This window comes from Notolepis coatsorum (assembly GCF_963971535.1).
Source record: "Notolepis coatsorum genome assembly, chromosome: 10".
NCBI lineage: Eukaryota > Metazoa > Chordata > Actinopteri > Aulopiformes > Paralepididae > Notolepis > Notolepis coatsorum.
Genome location: NC_140174.1, coordinates 56,713,881 through 56,738,083, shown reverse-complemented (window position 1 = coordinate 56,738,083; position 24,203 = coordinate 56,713,881). Strand labels below are relative to the sequence as shown.

Sequence of the window (24,203 nt, the reverse complement as noted above, 5' to 3'; positions counted from 1 at the left end):
GCGCCGACTACTACGCATGCGTAATAATGCCGGATTGGCCATGTTTGTATTTTGAACTAGGTATCTGGCAGTAGGGGGCGCCAGAGTTCAATATTATACAAAAGTAATATCACTTAAAATTATAACCATGTGATTTTGGTTAATAATAATAATAATAATAATAGATTGGATTTGTAATGCACTTTTTGTTCACTGGGATCCCAAGGTTATAACGTTAAGCCAATTATCTAAAAACTAGGCTCTGTATAGGTGATGTTAACAGAGTATCTACCATTATGTTAGTGTAGTCATAAAATCACCAAGCATTGTGTCATTTTCCACGTTTTATCTTGGTTTTCTTTCCCTGTACATATTGGTGTAGATAAGCTACAGTCGGACCACATCCCAGGCCAGGCTCCATCATTTATGCATTTCTTATTTATCTTGCTGTATTATTTTCAATCCATTACTGACTCGTATTTAGCCTAAGTGCTATATTTTGATTAGTTTAATGTTCCATACATGTTTCCTTTGGGTTGTTAACCAAAGGAAACATGTATGAGCCTGATTAAACCAATCAAAACATAGCACTTAGGCTAAATAAATAGAGTAGCTCAGCTCCCCGCACACAGTTTTAAAGCCCCAATCTCCAATCAAAATGTAAACAAAAGGGTAGCCCCACCACTGAGACCCAACATTATACAGTGGAATCTTTTATTCTCAAATTGACAAAACAAGGACTGACATTATATGAAATGTTTGTAAACATGAAATGTGAAATGTTTGTAAACATGAGAGTAAAATAGACCTGTATATCTTCTTGAGTAATGCTTGATTATGCTTGTGGTGTTCCACAAGGAAGCATACTAGGACCACTACTGTTCCTAATTTATGCAAATGACATGTCGTCAGCTTGTGACTGCAACTTGTTCCTGTTTGCGGACGACTCAGCCCTGCTGGTCTCTGACAAGAACAAGTTACAGGTTGAAAAAACCCTCAGCTCGGAACTAGGCAAAATCTGCATATGGCTCGCCGACAACAAACTATCATTACACATGGTCAAAACAGAGTCCATTCTCTTCGGCTCAAATAACAAACTCAGCAAAACAGACGGCTTCTCAGTTACAGTGGGTGACAATATTGTCACAAGGAAAGATGAAATTACCTACCTGGGTTCCATCCTAGAGGCTAATCTTTCCTGTGACAAAATGGCATCCAATGTAATAAAAAAAAGTCAATCAACGAACTCGATTCCTGTACCGGATCTCCTCCCTGGTAAACAAGAATACCCTGAAGACTCTGGCAGGAGCACTCATTCAAGGGTACTACGACTATGCTTGCACCTCATGGTACCAAAGCACCTCAAAGGCACTAAAAACCAAATTACAAACATCTCAAAACAAACTAGTCCGACTACTGCTTGACCTGACACCTAGAACCCACCTCACCCCTGCACACTTTGCCAACCTAGGATGGCTTAGAGTAGACGACAGAGTACAGCAACTTGCAATGGGCCTGGTCTACAAGATACACTACACGACCAAGGTACCCATGTACATGTCAAAATACTTCCCAAAGGTCAGTGAATACACACAGAGGGAGCTCCACAAATCATGTAAAACCCAGATTCGGCTCAAACAAGGGACTAAACACGTTTCGCAATTATGCTACAACAATGTGGAACGCCCTACCCAAAGCTGTAAAGGAATGTGAATCACTACCCACCTTCAAAAACACTCTCAAAGAACACCTACGGGAGACTGCAAGTCAAAACTGGCCCCTACAAATGTCCTAACCCAGTTGTACAATAAAGACCAAGCATGGCTTTGTCAGTATTCCAATGTACAGCCCCACCCAACCCCACCCCACCTACCCAACCTCCTCCAATGTACAGTCTCTATGTCAAATGTATGTCAGTATTCCAATGTACAGTGTCCCCCTACCCAACCCCCCCCCCCACCTCCAATGTACAGCCCCACCCCACCTACCCAACCTCCCCCAATGCACAGTTTCTATGTCAAATGTATATACACTCTACTTCTGGATTTTTTTAGTATCACAAACAGTACTGTATTTGAAAATCTGGTATGTCATAAATGTATAGATGTAGCAGTACTGTCTATCTGTATGTCATGTGTGTCATATGATGAATTGAAAATGGGGGACCCTGATGGAAACAAGACGAAAGTCTTTCTCAGGTCTGCATCCTCTTAACAATTGTATGTATTGAGCTGTACTGTACTGTACCCATTCTGCAATCTGTTAATAAACTTTTCAATCAATCAATCAATTAAGAAAATCCCAGGCATAACTCCCATCTACATGTCAAGAACAACATATGTAGTACATATTGTACATCCAAAGTTTAGACGGTTACAACATTTTGGGATTGGAGCTTTAAGTATAATTGAAAGGTAATTGAGAGGTAATCATTTATTAGAATGCTGCTTATCAGTAGCAAGGTTTGTGTTGGTGTCGCTAATTAATGTTCTAATGGGGTGTAAGTAAGGTGTTTTCCTCGCTAATATCCCTGTTATGGTACCAGTGATATCAGAGAAACTGTATAAAATGGTCGTCAACTCTCAAGATGACTCACAACAAGGATAAGTAGCCTGTAGCTGTGACTGTACATCGAAGAACTGCCACTGTTTCTAAGGTAAGCCTCAATTAAATTCAAGGATATAGGCTAAGAATGTTCTCATATGTTGCATTTGTTCAAGATCATATTTGACAAATGATTTAGTCTTACACACTGTACAGTAATGAACTAATAAGGCTAAACTGAATTTTACATGTGATTATTATTCTTTTGATCCCTCAAAAGTCATCATGAAGGTGTTATTTGCAATGGTGGTCATCTGTTTGTCTGGGATGCTGCATACTGAGGCCAGGGCCCAGTCTGAAGAGGCCAGGTTAGTCTCACACTAACACGCTTGATCAGTTTGGTCCATTTCTTTATAGGTCAAGTTATGCATGCAGCCTATTACATAGAAGCTCATTTGCATTTTGCAACCTGGTGATCTGTCTAAACCATGGTGGAAGAAGTATACAGTTCTTTAAGTACTTAAGTTTAAGTAGAAATACCCAGATCAAATAGTACTCTTGTATATAAAAAAAAAACAAAAAAAGTCCTCCATTCAAAATTCGACTTAAGTAAAAGTAGAACAATTTAAATACCCACAATTGTACTTAAAGGTGCATGTAGAAAAATAAAACATTTAAAGAGATACACAGAGCTTTTTAGAAAAGGTGCAGAATGAAAGTATTGCGCCCCCCCCCCCCCAAATGATTGATTCATGAATTTAACATTTAAAATATTTGTGTAGGTCCAAAATGAATGTTGTTGTTTACATGTTGCTAGGGTGACCAGATGCAAAAAGTCCAAAAGTGGGACAACAGTAAGATTTTGGTGGGACAAAGTGGGACAACAGTACGATTTTGGTGGGACAAAGTGGGACAGATAGATAATGTAAAAATTTGTATTAGAATAACTGCCATGGTCTTCACTGAATAGATTTAAATCAAAGGTTAAAGGTTAAATCAAAATAAATACAAATTAAATACCACCTAACATCTGTTTTAAATATTCAAACGTCATCACTTGACAGGAATGTCTTGTGTTTGATATTCCCTGTTAACACAGAACTAGGGAAAACAGTGTAGTATAATACAAAAATAATAATACAAATAAATTGTGTTTCTATATTAGAATAACTGCCATGGTCTTCACCGAATAGATTTAAATCAAAGGTTAAAGGTTACCACAGTCGGCTGACCTGTATGAATGGGTGAGTGTTGTACTGTGTGATAGACACTTGTTATCTCAGCTGCAGTGACCTTGTCCGTCTGGCTATCATTGTTTGGTTTAAAAAGAAACGTATCCATAGATCTGGATGTTTCTTTTTGGTGAGCCACTTTCAAGTGAGACTCACGTCCACTTCAAGTTGTATTCTCCTCCATGCACAATTGAAAACGAACTATGACACAAAACACAGAAAGCCTGCTGCGGATTGCCTGCCATCTGCCTCACCCAGTCATGTGTCGTTTGCCAGTCTTGGTTGTAACTGCAGGTCCGTTTCTTTTTACTGCTTTCCATCTTGAACTAGTTCGCTTGTAATGTTGTTGTGTTTTTTTTGACCAATCAGATTTGCGATATGAGGTAGCGTCACGACTCAGTCATGTCACAAGCAGGCAAGCAGCACGCTAAAGTACTATAACCAATCAGAGCAATGTGTGTGGACAAGAGGCAGGTTGCTACGTTTACTGTCTGTAGGGAGGGGCTTTTAGACGCATGTTTATTTTGGCTTCGAAAAGAGGGACATCCTCTCAATATGAGGGACGTGGGACATTTGGTCAAATGGTGGGACAGTACAACCAAAAGGGGGACACCTGGTCACCCTACATGTTGCAGACATGTAACGCCTCCCTACTTCCCATTTCCCCACGTGGAATGCACCTGATTGGATCAATGACCTGCTGGTGCTCTAGTGTGACATCTAGTGGCTGAATGTAATCTATAGCACCTTTAGTGCAGTAGTACAATTTCTTAGTTACTTTCCACCATTGGTCTAATCTCAAACCCTGCCCTCTTTTCTTGATCCTCCAATCACAACTGTCGCTTACCTCGGACAAACAGTTGTGATTGGAGGATCAAGAAAAGAGGGCAGGGTTTGAGATAGGTCTGACATAGAGAATTGTATGATGTGAATCATTTGATTTTGCACTCATGTGACTGTGTGTCTGTCTTTACTGTCAAGTATCGCTGACAACGTACAGCGTTTAAGAAGATACGCAGAGTCAACTATCGCCAGTGACATCAGCAAAATCATGGACTCCATGGTGCAGAAGAATTTTGTAAATTTTTTGCTCAACCAGCGGGAGAAAAAAAGCGAGTAAGTTAATGAAATTTAAAGAACAGAGAATATATCATGAGACAGCATCTTATCTTACTTTATTCAGTATGACACTTTTCTCTGCTTCACATTCACACCTGGGGCTGGGAGCTTCCCAGTCCAATCAGAGTCTTCTACTGTTGGCCACTAAACAGCTCCATAGGGGCAGTTTAGGGATTAAGTGCCTTGCTCAAGGGCAATTCAGCAGTGGTTGTTGAGGGCAAGAACATACTCTATGAACCCTGCCTAAAGTGGGAGTGGCTGTTTAGTCATTTAGCCAAATTAAAGCCAGTATTAGGGAGTGAATGCTGATTCGTAAGCCTATTCCATTTGGTCTATCTTGATGCAGTTTAAACTATCATTGAGGGATTTCTAAACTAACTGTAACTGACTATTAAAAGGTTCAAACACACTGACATTAGACTTCAGACATTGTAACATAAATTATCATGTCCAGTCACATTATTTGGCCCACGGTCCTACACCCATGTTATAGACTAGAATATAGTTCTAGAACTAAATGTATGGAGAGTGATATGTATTCTACCTTCTATTGGTGTTGTGCCGTCGCTAAGTGCTGTATGAGTTTGTCCTGCTGCCACTGTGAGATGAGTGTCTTCATGCTGTCATGCTGTGTGAAACTTGTAAGTTGTTATATCTCACTGTCACAGATAAAGAAATATCCTGTGTAGTGTACATTCACTGTGTTTGGTGAATAAAGTGTTTCTGATTCCAGTAAATTTAAGTGAAGATCATACACATGGGACCTTTAACCTTAAAAATTAAAAGATATATCTAACCCTAACTAACCTTACTGTCATGCACTTGTCCTAATAAACGAACCTACACTGTAGCACTCAACACTTTGATGAACATTGTTACTCAGCTGATAGAGTTGTGCCCTTCCTCATGACTTGTCGTACATAACTTGTAAATCGCTTTGGATAAAAGCGTCAGCTAGATGACTAAATGTAAATGTTTAATGATGATTAAATATTGTCACAGGCATACCACAGTTGAGGACCAAGAGACCCACCAGTACAATGACCTCCAGAAGCTCAGTCTGTGCAAACTAAAGGAGACAAATCTTTGTGAGTTTAGCTAACCGTTTAATGGTCAGAATCAGAAAAATTACTTTCTGGTATATCTATTGTCATATAAGTGTATCCTATTTCTTCTCATGCATAGCCTATATTGTCATTGCAACAGGACCCAGTGATGTTTTGAAGAATCATCAAAGAACCAGATGTCTTGATGCTTGCCTTTGCAACCATTTGATTGAGCTCATCTTTATGTCATTAATCATTACAGAGTGAAAATAAAGATTTGAGAAGGGAAAAAACGTCTTTCACTTTGTAACACACAGCATTGTACATACAGAGAAATATTGACATGGATACACTTATACTCAGAGGTAGCATGAAAGAAAGCACCATATTTGTTGAGTATGAATGGGAGGCCTGCTGCTTTCCAATGATGGGCCAGTTTCGCAACAGCGAGTTTGACATGGCATTGCAGGGTAAATTAATAACGTGAATTATGATCCCGTTCCATTCCTATGTGCCAGGGCCCTGGTATTGTGCATGCTCTCTCACTAGAATGGCTCGTTTCACCTAAATAGAATGGAACCATATAATAATGTTATTAAATACACCGGTTTACCCTACAACGATGTGTCAAAATGGCCGCTGTGAAAAGCGCCTATTACGTCAACCCCACAAATGAACCTCAAAATAGGCACTCTGAAAAGTTTATACTCTGGATTGTTACATTTCAGTCCATCCAAACTGAAATAATTCCTGAAATTAGGTTTTTGAGTTCATGGAGGCAGAAGTTTAGCATTACTATGGAAGGCAATGGGGTGTGAAAGGGGCACTTCGTCAAAAAACAATGTAGATTTATTTTGCACATAATCTTACACACATCCAAAAACAGTTTTACACATTAATTTAGTTTGACAGTTATTGTGAGTAAATTAGTTTGACTATGGCTACCAGTGATGTCATCGGGGATATTGAATCCTTGAGGTGTGTTTACAGCTCAATGAAATGATAAAGTGTTCCTATAAGACAAGGTATGTTTTTCATCTACATTATTTCATGGTGCTGTAATGAACACATCAGGGATTTATTCAATGTCCCTGATGACATCACTGGTGGCCATATTCAAACTAATTTACTCCCAATAACTGATAAACTAAATGAATGTGTAAAACTGTTTAGAATATTTGGATGTGTGTGAGATTATGTGCAGTCATTTTCACACCCACACTTCCTGCCTCCAGTAACAAACAAAAAAAAACATGTCTGTAAAAAAGTATCATAACTATTCAAATTGATAGTGCTTTTTAGATGGATTGAAATTACAGTTTGAAACAAATCAGGTGGGTGGCTATTTAACATATAATGAACTTTGATGTATACTTTTTTATTGGGCTTATAAACATTTTGATCTTATTATACTAATAATGTAGGCTTATATTTCATTTTCTGGACAGTAGATGGCAGTAATCATACTCAGCTGTCTCAGTCTGGTTGTTGTACCAGCAAAGAAGTACTTTACTTCCTGACTCCTTCACACAAGAAATCAGTAACTGTTGGGAAATTAACCTTTATTATTCAGAATTTGTATATTTCAGAAATGTTTGCATGGTATATTATATTCGAAAGACATGTGCGTCAAATTTAGATAATTATTTAGCATAGCTATAAAATTAGCAAGGAATATCACCATACCAGCGTATTATTTTGCGAATCCAAATACATTCCGTTCACACTTGGACGAGACAGCTGCGAAATGCATCGGAGAGGAGTAGGTGCGGGAGCTATTGCCAAAAAGAAGCTGGCAGAGGTAACGTTATGTTATACACCTAACGTTATGTATTTCATTTTATTTTTATTTTCTTTGGTCAAACAAACTAAAGGCATCATCATCTGACATCCATGGCATTTTCCCTTTTTTTGTCATTCAGGCCAGGTATAAGGAAAGAGGTAATGTTCTTGCTGAAGATCAAATTGTGCAGGTGAGTCCAAGTGTGTCTGTATGAATGTTTGTTTACAGTAGTAATGTGTTGATTGATTGAACACTTTATTACATTTGTAGAATGGGTACAATACAGTACGGCTCAATACACCAGAGAAAGACTTTCGTCTTGTTTACATCAGAGTCCCCCATTTTCAATTCATTCTCGAAGTCAACTTCCTGTCTTTTTAACTTTCTGTTACATGTCTATATGGCTTGGGGAAACATGCACTTAGAATCACCAGAAAGGCTTTCGAAATAGTGAAATGCCATGTTGGCCTCAATATTTTCAAAACAAATTATATGAAAAGGTTATGAAATGAACAAAAATGTGATAAAATATGTAATAAAAACAGAGCTCAACGCATACATTTGATCGTAGAAATCCGTTTGTTTCCCCAATACCAAGATGGCGGCGGTCTCGTGACGTCAGAGTGTCTTCGAGAATAATGACATTTATGACATACACAAACATAGACATATCATGCCATTTATGACATACATACAGATATACAGTACTGTCAGAAAATATATACATACGAGTGAGTGTGAGTCTATATAATTTGACTGTGTAAATCTGTCCAATCTGTGTAAAAGCTGCCTTGTTTAAATATATGGTCAAATATACTTGTATTTCTCTCAGATGTCAAAACAACTGGATACCTTCAAGTCTAACCTGGAGGAATTTGCCAGCAAGCACAAACAAGAGATCCGCAAGAGTTCCCAGTTCCGGGTCCAGTTTCAGGAGATGTGCGCCACCATTGGCGTTGATCCACTTGCCTGTGAGAATTATTAGGCGAATATCTATGAATACAAATGGCTTGCTAAAAAGTTTGCATAGCTCACAAAATACTGCCTCCCTTTCTTTGCCGATATGGAGCATGTCTTGGGCACTTTGTATGCGTTTCAGACACTGAATGTTGTTGTCTTTTCTTTTGCAGCTGGTAAAGGATTTTGGTCTGAGATGCTCGGTGTGGGGGACTTCTATTATGAGCTGGGCGTACAGATTATTGAAGTGTGTCTTGCGCTCAAACACAGAAATGGAGGTTGGGTTATACTTATGATTTCAATCATTGTTACACACTTATAGCATGTCATCACACAATATGTTGTGATATGAAAAAGTCACTATATGAATACTGGAAAAATACAAATAAATTATTTGTTAGTCACATTATGACATTAACAAATCCATCGCAAATCAATATTAGTTGAATGCCAAATTGGCAAGACATTGTCTTCCTCATCCTTTTATCGCATCAAAACTAACAAGTGGCCTAGCTTCATCATAGGCAACTTTTAATTTAAGTCATGACAAACTATATCTTTAACCTAGTATTGTATGTAGAATATTGTATATATTGTTACTCCCAGTCATGACTAAATTATATGTCCAGGTGGTCAGTTAATTAATGAAATATTTTGATCTGTGTCTCCATTCAGGGCTGATTACACTGGATGAACTCCATCACAGAGTGTTGAAGGGAAGGGGGAAATATGCTCAGGATGTAAGCCAGTGAGTGTCATTGATGAAGGTTCCTTGTAGGATTGTGGCCATTTATTGGTGGTCGATCAGGTATTAAATATATTGTTCTTGTATCGTACAGAACAATGTGTCATCATTACAGTGTTAATACATACTGTATTACAAGGTACGTTTATGTAACACCTGGGTTAGAACCTGTGTCGTCCGCATGAGAAACCAAACATCTACCAGTCTGCCTCAAAATTTGTTCAACATTTTTGTAACCCGCTAAGTTTGTTCAAGTTTCTTTAATAGTTGTCATAGTAAAATACAGAATACTTTTCCATTAAATGCTTTTTTTCTGTATGAGCTCCTGAGAGTGCTAGATAAAAAGTATAAAATAGAAAGTCAAGAGTACGTAAACAAAAAGTGTTCAGTCAATCAATATACATAATACATATTATACAATACAGAGTAAAAAAAATAGTAACAGTGAGTGAGGTACAATGCAGCAATGGGATCAGGTACAACTTAGGGTAAGGTGCAATGAGGTATGAATTGTAGTGCAAATCTCTTTGCTAATAAATATAAAGTGTTTAAAGTGAGTAGAGTGGGTGTTACGGTGAGTGTTTACTTAAAGTGTGTGCATGTGGATGTGTGTGCTGTGAGTAGATGATGGGTTGTTAAATAGTGTCATTGTCGTTGAGCATCCTGATGGCCCGGGGATAGAAGCTCCTTCTGACTCCCTCTGTACTGGCAATGAGACTCCGGTATCGCTTGCCTGACCGCAGCAGTTCAAAGAGGCAGTTGTTTGGGTGGCTAGAGTCTTTGATTATTCTCTTAGCCTTGCTCCTGCAACGCTTGTTGTAAATGTCCTGGAGAGTGGGAAGTCCACCTCCAATTGTGCGTTCGGCTGAACGTGCCACTCTCTGTAGTCTGCTACGGTCTTGTGCGGTGCTATTCCCAAACCAGGAGGTTCAAGTTTCTTTAATAGTGGTCATACAGAAGTACAGAATACTTTTATACAAAATGCTTCTTACTGTTACGCTCCAGAGACTGTGCTAGGTGATGTTACCAGTCAGGATGCTCTCTATTGTGCATGAGTAGAAGTTCTTGAGTATCTTCTGGCTCACTTGTTTGAACTTCCTTAGGCGCCTAAGGAAGTAGAGGCGTTGCCGTGCTTTTTTCACTACACTGTCAATGTGTGTGGTCCATGTCAAGTCCTCGGATATGTGGACTCCGAGGTACTTAAGCTGTTCACTCTCTCGACCGGTGCCCCGTCGATGCTGAGGGGGCTGTAGTCCCTTGCCCCCGTCCTCCTAAAGTCCACAATCATCTCTTTTGTTTTGCTGACGTTCAGGGAAAGGCAGTTCTCCTGACACCACCGCGCCAGATCCTCTACCTCTTCCAGGTAGGCCCTCTCGTCCACTACTGTGTCGTCAGCAAACTTGATGATCGTGTTGTTCCACTGTGCCACACAGTCATGTGTGTACAGCGAGTAGAGGAGGGGACTCAGAACACAGCCCTGGGGGGCCCCTGTGTTGAGGGTGATGGATGAGGTGCAGTTGCCTGCTTTCACTACCTGGCAGGGCTCTACGCTAACCTTTTTCACTAGGGGCACAGGTGCTCCTAAATGAAAAAATTTAGGAGCACAAAGAAATTTAGGAGCACCCAAAAATATTTAGGAGCACAGTGAAAATATTTCAAGTAAGTTTTTTTTTTTTTTTTTTTTTAATAAATGTATATTTTGTACTGTGCGTGCATGTGCAAATGGGAACGGGACACACTGTGCAATAGCACATACCACCAAAGTCACTGGCCCACTGTGCGTGTGTGTGTATCATCTGCATGTGCAAACGGGAATGGGACACAGACATTTGAACTATTAATTAAGTGATTAATGCCTACTGTGGCAAAGTTGTAGCCAACAACTAGGCCTAATAAGAAAGGCAGTGACATTGAACAAAAAGGAGACACTGGCTTTACAACCAGGGCCATCAGTAGAGGGGGGAGCTAGTGTTGCTCTTCTAGAAAAATAATCCTTTCAGGGTTGCCTATTGAAATACTGTACACCTCTAGTACAGAAACATTGTTTGAGTTTGCGTGTCAGGTAGACCATTGATTGACAGTCGATTCTGCCAATTACGACGTCACACCGCTTGCACTCTGGCCGTCCGGTGCTGCAGCTAGACCCTATTGCCACATTGCTTGCACTCTGGCCGTCCGGCGCTGCAGCTGGACCCTATTGCCCACCTCTGCGGTTGATAACGCTAGCCAAGTTAGCTGTAGCCTGTACACGCATACACAGTGGGCCAGTTGTAGGGGTGTAACAATGCATCGCAATGCATCGATCCTACTTTGCAATATTTACAAAACATGACTGTTTTCGAACTCTAGCCATGGGAAAATGTTTAGCCAATTCACGTTAAATTTGTATGTCTTCCCTCCGGCTCCAGTGGGTGTAGCTTCGCTAGCTACAGTGGCTACATTGGGTGCTACAGTGGGTGTAGCCTCGCTAGCTTGGCCAACTTCGCTAGCATGCTGGCTAGTGTCAGTATCTTGGTTAACGTTAACGTTAACTATCACCTCTGTAACATGAGCTGCCTCGCCTGACTTCTCATTCTCCGGTATCTTTCGCGCGAAATAAAAATGAATGGGCTTCGACATTGACCACAGGAAACTCTACTGTGATTGGAACGTTTATGCGGCTGTGAACTGTGGGACTTGTAGTTTTGTAACGATTCTCGCAGCGGAGAAAAAAAAGAACGAATGAGGCTGTAATCTGCAGTCGCACGCCGTGCGAGTAATTGATTTTTCAGGTTCGCACACACATATTTTTAGGGGCATATGCGAGCAATATGGTCGCACTGTAGAGCCCTGCCTGGGGTCTTCCCGTCAGGAAGTCCAAGACCCACTGGCAGAGGTTGTAGTTCAAGCCCAGGTCCCTGAGCTTGGCTACGAGTTTGGATGGGACTATGGTATTTTTTCTGCATGCTCATTGTTTCTGCAATGAGCATACCGTCGCCTACAGAGCACCACTGTAACCTAACTTGGATTCAAACCCAAGTCTCCCTCGCAGGAAGCCAAATGCTCCTCTGGCAGAGGGAGATATTAGGCTTATGAGGCTTCAGGCAGGGATACCCTTTGACGGCTACACATAATGTAAACATCTGCTTTCCAGAGATGACTTGGTGAGAGCCATAAAGAAGCTGAAAGCAATGGGGAACGGCTTTGGGATGATCCCTGTCGGCGGGTCTTATCTGGTGCAGTCAGTACCAGCAGAACTCAACATGGACCACACTGTGGTTCTACAGCTGGCCGAGGTAGGATTATTATTTTTTTCAACGGGAGGTCAGCAGTGCCTGGAAGTCTTTTCTCTGTGGCCTATCTCGAACCCCACCCTCTTTTCTTGATCCTCCAATCACAACTGTCGCTTCCCTCGGACAAAAAAGTTGCGTGACATCACACAACTTTGTCTGAGGGAAGCGACAGTTGTGAGCGGAGAAAAATAAAAGAGGGGGGCGGGGTTTGAGAGGTCAATTACAACTTCATTAGCTGCATTGAATCCATTATTTTTTGTTTGAATAAATCAAATTGTCACTGCTCACAATGCAGACCTACTGTAATGTAGCGTTTGTTTTCCCTCTCTATTTGCAGAAGAAGGGCTATGTCACAGTGAGCGAGATTAAGGATAATCTGAAATGGGAGAAAGAACGGGCTTGCCACGTGCTAGTAAGTTTCTAATGGACGTATCGCACACACTGCCCTCTTCTCGATCCTCCAACTGTTGCGATTGGAAGATCAAGAAAAGAGGGCGGAGCTTGACACAGGTCAATTTCAGATCAAAGTTAAGAGGGAGACTCATGACTTCAGTGTCCATTACTCCACTCTCTTCGCTTTAGGATCACTTGCTGAAGGAGGGCCTGGCTTGGCTGGATTCTCAAGCCCCAGGGGAACCACAGTACTGGCTGCCAGCTCTCTTCTCAGAACTGACTTCCCGTGATGTCACACCCGAGGAGGCCAATCAGATGACCCCTTAAAAAACGGATGACTTAGGACTTGGGGGACTTGGGGAGGCTTGTTTGTAAACAAAAATGTTCTTGTAAGGGGAGATGGGTCACTTGATGGGACTCTTGGCTGCTCTCACCAGGGGTTACCACCAGGCAGTCAATTCTCCGCCTGAGAGATTTTACAGGCGTCAAAGGAGGAATCTCTGCCAAGCGGACTTCTTGGGTTGCAAAGTGCACATGACTCATCTTTAAAGGGGTGACTGAAAGCAGGACGTGTGGTTTTGCTCACCCTTCACTGCAGTACAGATCATATCCATTAAATACTATGTTGTCAATGGCAGTTATTTTCTTTTACACAGTAAAAACGATTGTAAAGTAATCAATTAACACTTTGGATGCCACTGGTTAACATGGTAAAACATGGTTGAATGCCAGCACCCACTTCAATTATAGCGTTGTGAACGCATAATCTATGTCTTAAATTATGGCTATGTGTCTAATCTGCCCGTCGCTTATCAATGACTTGTTTGCAGTCAACATTGTCAAAACGGAGTTTTTTTTTTTTTTTTTTTTTTTAAATCGGTTCATTTCCGTTTTATAGCATTTTGAAAAGCCCTCGTTTTCTTGAAAGTTTCAGGAAAATATAAAGATTCCGTGATAAACGGCATTTACTGGAATATTCTGGAATACACAAAACGTTATCATTTTTCGGCCTATTTATGAATCGTTTTCAAATAAACGCTAGATTATCGATAGTATGTGTATTTATGCACGCTAGAGAAGCGAGCTGAAAAATCTATTCTCTCATTTTCTGATCAGCACACACACACAGGGCAAACGCTGATCTCTGAAAACAGATCCGATTACCCTAAGACTGGTCAAATAGATTCCTTAACTCAGATCAGATGTTCTCCAAAAAGATTATTCCAATCCCTGATCGCCATTCCAAATATCGATCGTGTTTATTGATTCAGAGCTGGGTACTGTAAATATGTATTCCACGCTGTTTTCCGGCTCGGCAATCACTTCAGATGGCTTGCCGGAAAAGTAAAATGAGGAAACTGGACTCCCCCCCCCGCCCCCATCAGTCTAATCCAATGGGGTGCAGTTACACAGGGAGAGACGATAGGGGGCGGTATTTTCCCAATGGTGCTCAGAGACGTGGCTGCACTAGCGTGAGGCTCGATTGATGAAATATGAATTCAAATCGCTAATAAAAAAAAAGAAACAAACGCTATATAGCGTTGCTGGCATTCAACGGTTGTCATGAACTAACGACAAAGCATCGCTGGCACTCAAAGTGTTAATGAGCTGGCCCTGCATTTTTCAGTGTACAGGGTAATAAAAAAGAAAATTAAGAATTGCACTATTCAAGTTGAAGTTTCTTTATTGTTTTGTTATTGGCAGGTGTGGGAAAGCTTATACTGTACAAGGTCATTTTCATTCATTCATGTTATATCAGCCTAGAGGCACTTGAGCAGGAAATCCAGCACTGAGTTAACTTGTGATGGTCTCCTTAGACAAGGTTTCCATTAAAAGCATTTTTAAAGATTAAAAGCATTATTTAATTCACAACAAGAAATTACAGTAGATTCACTGCATTTCAGTGTGTTTTAAATGCAAGTTCAATCTTTTTAAATACAGATTTGACAAGTTCAATCATTTTAACTGCAGAAGTATGTAGATTGGATATGGTTAATACATAATATGAAGAGTTCACAATATTTTCTCTTATTTTTCTTTATAATATATTATTATGATAAGAGTACAGTATTGGAGTTTCTCTTGCTTTTATAGGCTGAGAGATATTTCATAATTTTGAGACTTGCTGCAAAACAACATTTGAAAATGGTTCCAAATTATAGCACTGCACTGTTGATCCAAGTGTGCTCCATTTGACAGGCACTTACTTTGAGACACTTCAACATCCTTAGAAATGAACATTGCTGCTGTCAAGCGAATACCTTGAATCTCATATTTTGGTGATTTTCACATTTCTTACTCTCATCTAAAGTTCACATGGTTCTCTTGGTTGTGAACCGGTTTCATTGACCATATACCTATTCACACTGTGGCCATTGCTCTTATGTTATGCTCAGGTTGGGTTCCTTTCCACCCTGTTCCCACCTGGGACAAAATTAATTGAACTATATACCTTCAAAAAATATTATGTGCGACAATCTGAAAATTATGTAATATTTCCCAATTCCAGAAAAGTTCCCACTTTTGAAGATAAACAACAGCAACATTCTACCACCAGGTCTGATTATTTTTTCATATCTCATGGCTGTAGACGTGATCCTCAAACACCGCCTGTTCCACGGCATCACAGATGAGGGTACAGAACGGGCACACTTTGTGACACTGTTCATGCTGGATCAACTCATCCTGGGTGATTCCAGGGAATGCCTCCTGGCAGTGCCGACACATAAAGATCTGCAGGGGACGGCAATAGAGACAGCAGGTCATGAGGGGTAACGGAATATGGACCGGATTAGAAATTGTAGCTAGGGTTTACACTCTCCCTATTTTGGTTCTTGAATGACTTAGCATTTTTATTATTGCAGTACCTTTATAAACCACATCTCCTAAGTAAGACTTTCATTGGCCTTACTTGAGACTAGTTTCTGTCAAAGGAGTGACTTTACCTACCTCTGGGTCTGGAACGTTTTCTGCAAGAGAAGTCACAGAAGTTAGGGGTTAACTAAATGTTTATTATTCAGTATGATACAGTATTGTAGTGTGATGGCTTATATTTAGGGCTGGGTAATACAATATTGGGTAATACCTTGGTGAAACGTCTGGGTTTTGTAATTAATCTATTCTTGCAGCTGCCTTTTTCACATTTTGGATATGCACGCCATGGCAAACACCTCTTGAATTCAGCCGTGCATTTAAATCTTCATCAGATTGTTTAAAAACGTTTAGTTTTTGGTTTGATTGATCACACGGTTATGTTACCATGCAGCTCAATTCAATGAACATCAATCGGATTGATTGATTGAAGTTTATTTCAAATATGCAACACAACAAACAAATATCAAGTACAGATATAGCCTTAAGCTGTTCAAATAATAAATGTATATACAAAATAAGAAATAACAAAGAACAAACCAAAAAGTAAAACTAATCTTTTGTTGTCATTTACATATTTGAAAAGGAGTGGGAAGAAGCATACACTTATTTAATCCCACCCCTTTTTACTCATCAGAACATACTATATTATATTTACTAATTCATACATTACTAGACTTATATTGAAAAAAAATAACTTAAGTTAACAATAAAACTTATAATACCGTATTAATATTTGCCAAAACTGTAGGTTACCCTGTATAGTTCCTCTAGCCATTTTTTATACATATATACAACTATATACCTACATATGCATACATACATACATACACGTATATGATATACATATGTACATACATATACGGATGATTAAACATGTAATTTTGCATAAGTAACCAGATAGTGATATATATAGAAACACATTTCTTATAAATGTCCTTGCACTGAAGAACCATAAGTCCCATTTTGATATTTCTTTAGACAGCCCATGTATTTGCAGTTGTAATTTGTGTGAATGTGATCACCGGAAAGTACTCAGCCTCTGCTGTCTAACTATGAATGAACACAACACTCCAACTTATTTAGATAATAAAGTTTGAAATCATTGTTCCTCTGAAAATGTCAAATGGTTGTTGTGCACCTGAGGTACTCAATTATTGGAGTTTTATTATATTAGTATTATTATTACCTCCATTATATATAATAATAATAATAATAATTATTATTATTATTATTATTATTATTATTATTTTTTTTTTTTTTGATCCACTTTTTCTCCCATTTTCTATATTTTCTCCCATCCCAATTTCGTATCATCCAATTCAACCCTCCCCTGTCACGAACGCTGTTTCTTGCCTCCCACAAGCCGGCTGCAGTGAGGACTAAGTCATACATAGCACAAGTCCCCTCCGGTACTTGAGGTAACAGCAGTCGCATCTTTTCACCTGCGCAGCTCGATCTATCAGTGTCGAGGAGTAACGCGTGGGAGGCTCACGCTGCCCCCGACACTTCCTGATTCTACTGCGCAGGCGCACCAACCGACTTGTAGGAGTCGCTTGTTCACAACGTTCGATCCCCACCCTTCAGTTTTTCCCTCCCCGTAATACGGCCAATGTGTATTACTGCGGACGACCAGCCAAACTGAAAAACAATGTGGAGAGCTGGATTCGAACACGCGAATCCTAGCGTCTCCACACTGGTGGCGAGTGCCTTAGACCACTACACCACCTAGCCGCCATTATTATTATTATTATTATTATTATTATTATTATATATAAACTCTGAACTCTCACTCCATTGCCAATATACCCTAGGCTCGGTTATCCATACTGTTCAAACTGTTGCCTATACTCAATTTATACCTACCTGCTTTCACTGTCCTGCCCTACACTGTAATCAAATCATAGTAATCATAATAATCATAACTACCTACCTCATACTATACTACCCATATAACTCTGTATGATAGCATGTAAAATAGTGCTGTATATACAGTACCGTATATATACATTTATATATGTATATTTACAGCATAAATATATATATATCCATATCAGTCTGAATAAACCTGCATAATAACCCATATAATATACAGTAATGTTGTATATACCATATATATACAGTATATCCACATCTTTCTGTACATACCTGCATATAATCCTTTTTACATATCTGTAGATATTATATCAGTTACATTTGCACTCTGGTTGGATGCCAAACTTCTTTTCGTTGTGCTGTATGACAATACATTTTAATCTAATCTACTGTGATATTTAACCCTTCCATATTGCCTGGCCCTGGGTCTGTTAAGTGTCACATATATCTGAGGAGAGAGGTGTACCTATGGTGGTATATTCATTCAGATTCTCATACTCTGGAGTCCCTGGAGGTGTGTCTTGCTGTTGCTCCTGAGTGGTGGAGTGGCGGTCAGCTGGTGACCCACAGGTTCTAGAGGGCCTCATGGGCACGGGAGGGGCTGCCTGAAAGTCTGCAAACTCTTCGTGAAGGCGCTCGATATCTCTCCTAAGATTCTGACAGAGAAGAACAGAAGTGCCAAGAAACAAAACAAAAAATAAGTGACCCTTGGAATAAGTAAACCCTGAACTGAATTGACCAATCCCAAGCGCCGCCCCACTTTTCTTGACCCTCCTATCACTTTCTTTTAATCAATTTTTTATTTTTGTGTTGTGTTTGGCGGACACGTTATTAGATTGTTTTTAATATCCTATTCAATGTCAGGGACCCGTATGTTGCCAGTAGACGGCATACTGCGACGCCGAGGGTGCAGTACCGGCCAGATCCTCCCAGGCGACGGTATCGAGCACCCTTTGAAACATTGTATCTTGGTCTGTGGGTCGATCTAATGCAGTGTTTCTCAAAGTGTGGGGCACGCCCCCCAGGAGGGGCGCAGAGGCATGACAGGGGGGGGCCTTGAGATTAAAAAAAAAAAAAATTATTTTTTTTGGATTACAGAAAATTATCACTAAAGTGCTATCTGTTGCCATATTTGGATAAGTTTGACCATTTCTCAAAATCTGAATCATTATTTAATAAAACACAGAAAAGGATCACCAAGTTACTCTGGATAAAAAAAACTTTACAGACAACATTGAGACAAAGCTTCCCGACACATCTCCATCCAAACTCTTGGAAGAACTCATTGAAATCTCATCTGATACCACATGGAGAGCTAGTTTCAGAGTGTGGTGCTGAGTACCAAGTATCTCATGATGCAGCAAGGTGTTGATACCATTCAGCACCACATATCTGTGTGAAGCTGGCTTTTCATCCATGACAGCTCTGAAAACAAAATATAGGGCCAAGTTGAGCCTTGAGGATGACATGCGTGTTGCCTTGTCAAAGACTGACAGCAATAAAGACTGTTTGCTTATTTCATATGTTTGCTTTGTAAATTCCCAGTCACTGAGTGAAGATCTGCTGTTTTGCAAATATGTCAAAAACAGAGCGACAGCTGATGAGCTCTTCAAAATTATTGACAGTTACCTGACAGAACATGGACTGAAATGGGAGAACTGTGTGGGCTTTTGCTCTGACGGTGCGCAGGCCATGGCAGGGAAAAGGAGGGGGCTACAGGCACTCATCAAGGGGGTCTCGCCAAACGCGCAATGGACGCACTGTAAATTCACAGAGAGGTGCCAGCGTCAAGACAGCTTAGCCCTGAGCTGAATGAGGTTGACAGAAGTTATAAACGTGGTAAATTTCATCAAAACCCGACCCCTGAAAGCGCGCCTGTTCTCTGCGCTGTGTGAGGAGATCGGAGCTGGACATTCTGCAGTGCTGTTTCACAGCGAGGCAAGGTGGCTCTCGCGAGGGAAGGTGTTGTCAATTTGAAAGGTCACGATATTGGTGTTATTTCAATAAATTTAAACATGGCCCATTTCATGACTATTTTGTTGGGGCGAGGGGGGGGCCCAAAATATTTTGGTCCGCCAAAGGGGAGAAGCACTGATCTAATGGGTCCGGTCGTTTTTTTGTTGTTGCTCAAGCTCAGCGTTTATAACGGTCGGATTGAGAAGAATCAAATACTCCCGATGCATGATGTGTGGTGGATTATGTTGGCGACACGATGGACATCAATACTTGGAATGGCGATCAGATAATTGGAATGTTCTTTTTGGGGTACATCCTAGTCAAGGTAAGGGCTATAATGATATCAATCTTGAGTTGATCCAAGCATGTCTTCAATACGATCCGACCGTGTGTGTAACGTTAGTCCACAACGTATGCCGTTGGCAGTGGCGTCGCATGGGTAAAATAACAGGGGATGCCAAAAAAAAAAGTTATAAAATGAAAACTGAAATAAAATCATTCTTTCTTTTAATATTTAAGCCAAGCAGTCACCATGTACAGTATGGCTCGGCGGCCAGTCAAACCAAGCAGTCACCATGTACAGTATGGCTCTGCGGCCAGTCAAACCAAGCAGTCAACATGTACAGTATGGCTCGGCGGCCACTGCCAGTCAAACCAAGCAGTCAACATGTACAGTATGGCTCGGCGGCGTTACTACTATGAACAAAACAAAGCCAAGAGAACAGTTTTGACCCTTCAAATAAAGTGACTATTTATTTTTCCAAATAAATATAATTTGAGTCAATCACAAAATTCACAATCCGTCAATGTCATTAACAATGTGTTTCCCTGAACAATGAGTGAACTAAAAACCAACAGGTATTGTGCTTTGTCAGCAGATAAAACATTTGACGCGAGAGGAGACTGTTGTGGTCTTGGTCCATGAAACAACTATTACTTGGCATTTATAGGACAGCACACCTCAAAAAGAATGAAATAAACCAAACAAACATCACAGGTACATATGTCCAAATTAACCTGGCTACTATGGAGGAATAAGTGACTGCGTATTCGAGCCCCTGGCCCCAAATGTACAGTCTCCTCACCACCGGATGTATATTTCTCTCCCACCCACCCACCCCCTCCTAATGTACAGTCTCCTCCCCATCATATGTATACTCTGTCAGGATCTATGAGTAACAGTACTGTATATTTGGATACCGCATATGTCACAAATGTATCAGTACTAAATACCTATATGTCCCTATGCCATAAATGTCATGTATGTTGTGTATGTCATAAATGTCAATATGAATTGAAAATGGGGGACCCTGATGTAAACAAGATGAAAGTCTCTCTGGTCTGCATCCCCTTAACAATTGTGTGTATTGAGCCATACTGTATTGTACCCATTCTGCAATCTGTTAAATAAAGTTTTCATTCATTCATTAATTTGCTGTCTCGTTATAACACAAACAGCTCACGTTAGTCACCATGAACCATGACCAGCTTACGTTACTTAGTTAGCATCCAAGCTAGCCTGATAACGTTAGTAGTTTAGCATCCAAGCTAGAAACTGCTAGGCTGCCTGCTTACCTGCAATAATGTGGTCCTCCTCGCTCCTCCTGGACACTATAGATTTGTTAAATCATAATATCCACAGTGGTGTGCTGTGCTGGTCCTCAGTAAATGTCCCGCCGGCGAAAATAAGGTGCTATTAAAGTGCTAAATGTTAGATACACTAATAGAGGATTCGAACGTGCGCGCTGTTAATACAATTTTCAATCAATCCCGCAAGGGGATGACGTTCAGACGTTGTCACGTGACTCATGTTAGATGCCAGTATGTGGATGCTAGAGTACTTTTCTGCCAGAGGGACCCGTGTTATCGCGTGGAAAGTGCTTTATTTTTTTTTGATCAAATCTTTTTTATTTATTTTTTCAAACAAGAAACAACACAACACAATAATGACAATAATACATAACAGACATCCAAGAACATAAACTAACACAACAATGCTTAGACAATAAATTAGACAGATTATATATTGGATACACAACCAGTCAAAATAAATTGTCACAAAGTAAAAGGATAATAAAATAAAATATTTACTATATATATAAAAAAAAAAAAAGGGCTTACCGAGCCCCTCCAACTCCAGGCCGACAACCGCAAGCCACAACCCCGGAGGACCCATAGCCCGGCCCCCCGCAAGCCAAAGCACCACGCCTCTATAGTGCCTCGACCCGCAGAGACCCCAAACCGCGGCCCCCCCCAGTCCGAGCTCACGACCACCAGACCCAGATCAGAAGGGGGTCAGAAAATATACATAGGATCAACATTGAATGAAAAATAATAAATAAAACAAAAATACAAAAAACACCATAACCACCAACATACATGAATATCCGCTCGTTCTCCCCCCACCCCCCCTCTCGCCCCAGGACCCCAACGTGAGACATCGATATAATACCTTATTCAGTACTCAATTTCCAGAGTCATATGCGTTCTTTTAGTTTTTCCACCACAGCCAACCAGACCGCGATATTGGCTTCATTAACACCTATGACACGTGCAGTGGAAATCTCCAAATAAATAACATCAAGATAGGTGAGAATCCATACCTTCGGACATAACTTATCTGGTTGTATCCAGCGTGAGGCAATCAGCTTTTTGGCAGCCGTCAGGCCAGCCAAGATGAGTCTCTTTACATGTACAGAGGCCGGCAATTGAGAAACATCATTTAACAATAAAACAGAAGGCAAGGCCGGTATGGTTAGAGAGAAAATCTCTGATAACTGAGTGGTAACATTTTCCCAGAATATCTCAACAGGAGGGCACTCCCAGTACATATGCATATATGTTCCAATGGCACCGTCTGGACACAAGGTACATCGAGAGTCAGGCCTGAGACCCATTAGGTTCAATCGCCTGGGGGTCAAATAAGTCCTATGAACAAAATTTAGATGAATCTGTTGGTGATCTGGGTTGCGTGATGCTAGCCTAATATTTTCCCAGACTGCCTCCCAATCAAAATCTATATCCAACTCAGGGATATCCTTTCTCCAAATCGTATCTAAGGGTAGGTCTTTATATGAGGACGTAAGTAAGTGCCGATAAAAGTCAGAGACGAAGCCTCTCGATGTCTCTCTGTCATAAAATAATTTGTGAAACCGGTGTCGCTCTAGTGGAGCGTCCCATGGGACTCTGAGCCTTCAGAGCTGGCCTCATTTGTAAATAAAAGAAAAAGGAGTTTCCGGGGAGATCAAATCCGTTGGATAGGTCCTGAAAAGACCGGATACCAGAGTCATTGAAAATATCCCCCAATGTATGAATGCCTTTGCCCTCCCATCTAGGGTATCTAATGGGTCTTTGTCCAATAAGGAGCAAATTGTTATTGAATAGTGGGGAATGCGTGTGCCATTTATGGCGGTTAGTGCATGCTTTCTGGGTGTCACGCCAAATCTGGATCACATGTGTGATCAGAGGGCCAAATCGTAATTTGCATTGCTTAATTGAAATGTTGGTATACACGACATCTTGAAGTCTATGTGGGGACACCATCTTCTCCTCCAATGGACGCCAGGACACAGCCGCTTGAGCGTCAAACCAAGTGATAAGAGGTCTCAAAGAGTAAGCTTGAAAATAATACTTGAAGTCTGGAAATGCCAAACCCCTGTCTAGTTTACTCCTCTGTGCAGTGGTTCTCTTTAAGCGTGGGCGTTTGTTATTCCAGACAAATTTATATGCAGCAGAGTGCAGTTTTTGCCAGTAACCAACAAGGGGACACAACGGTAGCATGGAGCTGATAAAATTAATTCTGGGTAAAACATTCATCTTAATTATTGAGGCGCGGGCCTGTAATGAGTTCTTTAATTTGGACCACCTTCGTAATCCTGTCACCCAAGCTGGAGTAGTTATACTTTACTGTCTGGTTAACAGTTGGGAATATTTCAATCCCAAGGCATTTAAAGTGCTCTACCATGAGTACGTTTGCTGGAAGGATGGTTGCCTTCGCAGTCTCGTTGAGTGGAAGAAAGGCTGATTTTGGCCAGTTGATCTTAAATCCAGATAGACTGCCAAAGTCATCTATTACTTGGAGAAGATAGGGCAGAGAGATGGCTGGGTTCTGCATAAATAGGAGTACATCATCCGCTTATAAGCTGATATGGTGATGTGTGCCCTTAATTGACACAGGGGATATAACCCGGGATTGTCTTATGTACTAGAGCTAGAGGTTCGAGTGATAGAGCAAAGAGTCCTGGGCTAAGAGGACAACCCTGTCTAGAAGAGCGCGAAACAGCGAATAATGGTGAGCAAAGCTTCCCTGTCAAGATCATGGCAGAGGGACCTGTGTAGAAGACTTTGATCATGTGAATGAAACACTCACCCAATCCCATCCTTCCTAGTACTGCCCATAAATACGACCACTCCAGTCTGTCAAAGGCCTTC

At 40.6% G+C, this 24,203-nt stretch overlaps 2 protein-coding genes across 4 annotated transcripts in view; one reads left to right on the top strand and one right to left on the bottom strand.

Moving 5' to 3' along the window:
* Positions 1-7,449: 7,449 nt before the first annotated feature.
* Positions 7,450-14,672, top strand: snf8 (SNF8 subunit of ESCRT-II). Its single transcript, XM_084323910.1, has 8 exons — positions 7,450-7,721; positions 7,843-7,893; positions 8,536-8,674; positions 8,834-8,938; positions 9,336-9,408; positions 12,539-12,680; positions 13,015-13,089; positions 13,260-14,672. Exons 1-8 carry the CDS (start codon positions 7,668-7,670, stop codon positions 13,395-13,397), a joined length of 777 nt encoding a protein of 258 aa, XP_084180036.1. The 5' UTR covers positions 7,450-7,667; the 3' UTR covers positions 13,398-14,672.
* Positions 14,673-14,761: 89 nt separating this feature from the next.
* The window catches only part of calcoco2 (calcium binding and coiled-coil domain 2), a 63,062-nt gene continuing 53,620 nt past the window's right edge, over positions 14,762-24,203 (bottom strand). Inside the window, exons 12-14 of one of the 3 annotated variants that reach the window (XM_084323903.1) lie at positions 18,283-18,472; positions 16,020-16,039; positions 14,762-15,803 (exon numbers count right to left, since the gene is read on the bottom strand). In XM_084323903.1, the coding sequence (XP_084180029.1) occupies positions 15,642-15,803; positions 16,020-16,039; positions 18,283-18,472 (372 nt within the window). In that variant the 3' untranslated portion in view covers positions 14,762-15,641. The remainder of the gene's footprint in view (positions 15,804-16,019; positions 16,040-18,282; positions 18,473-24,203) is intronic. The other 2 variants (XM_084323902.1, XM_084323901.1) reach the window with 2 other exon arrangements.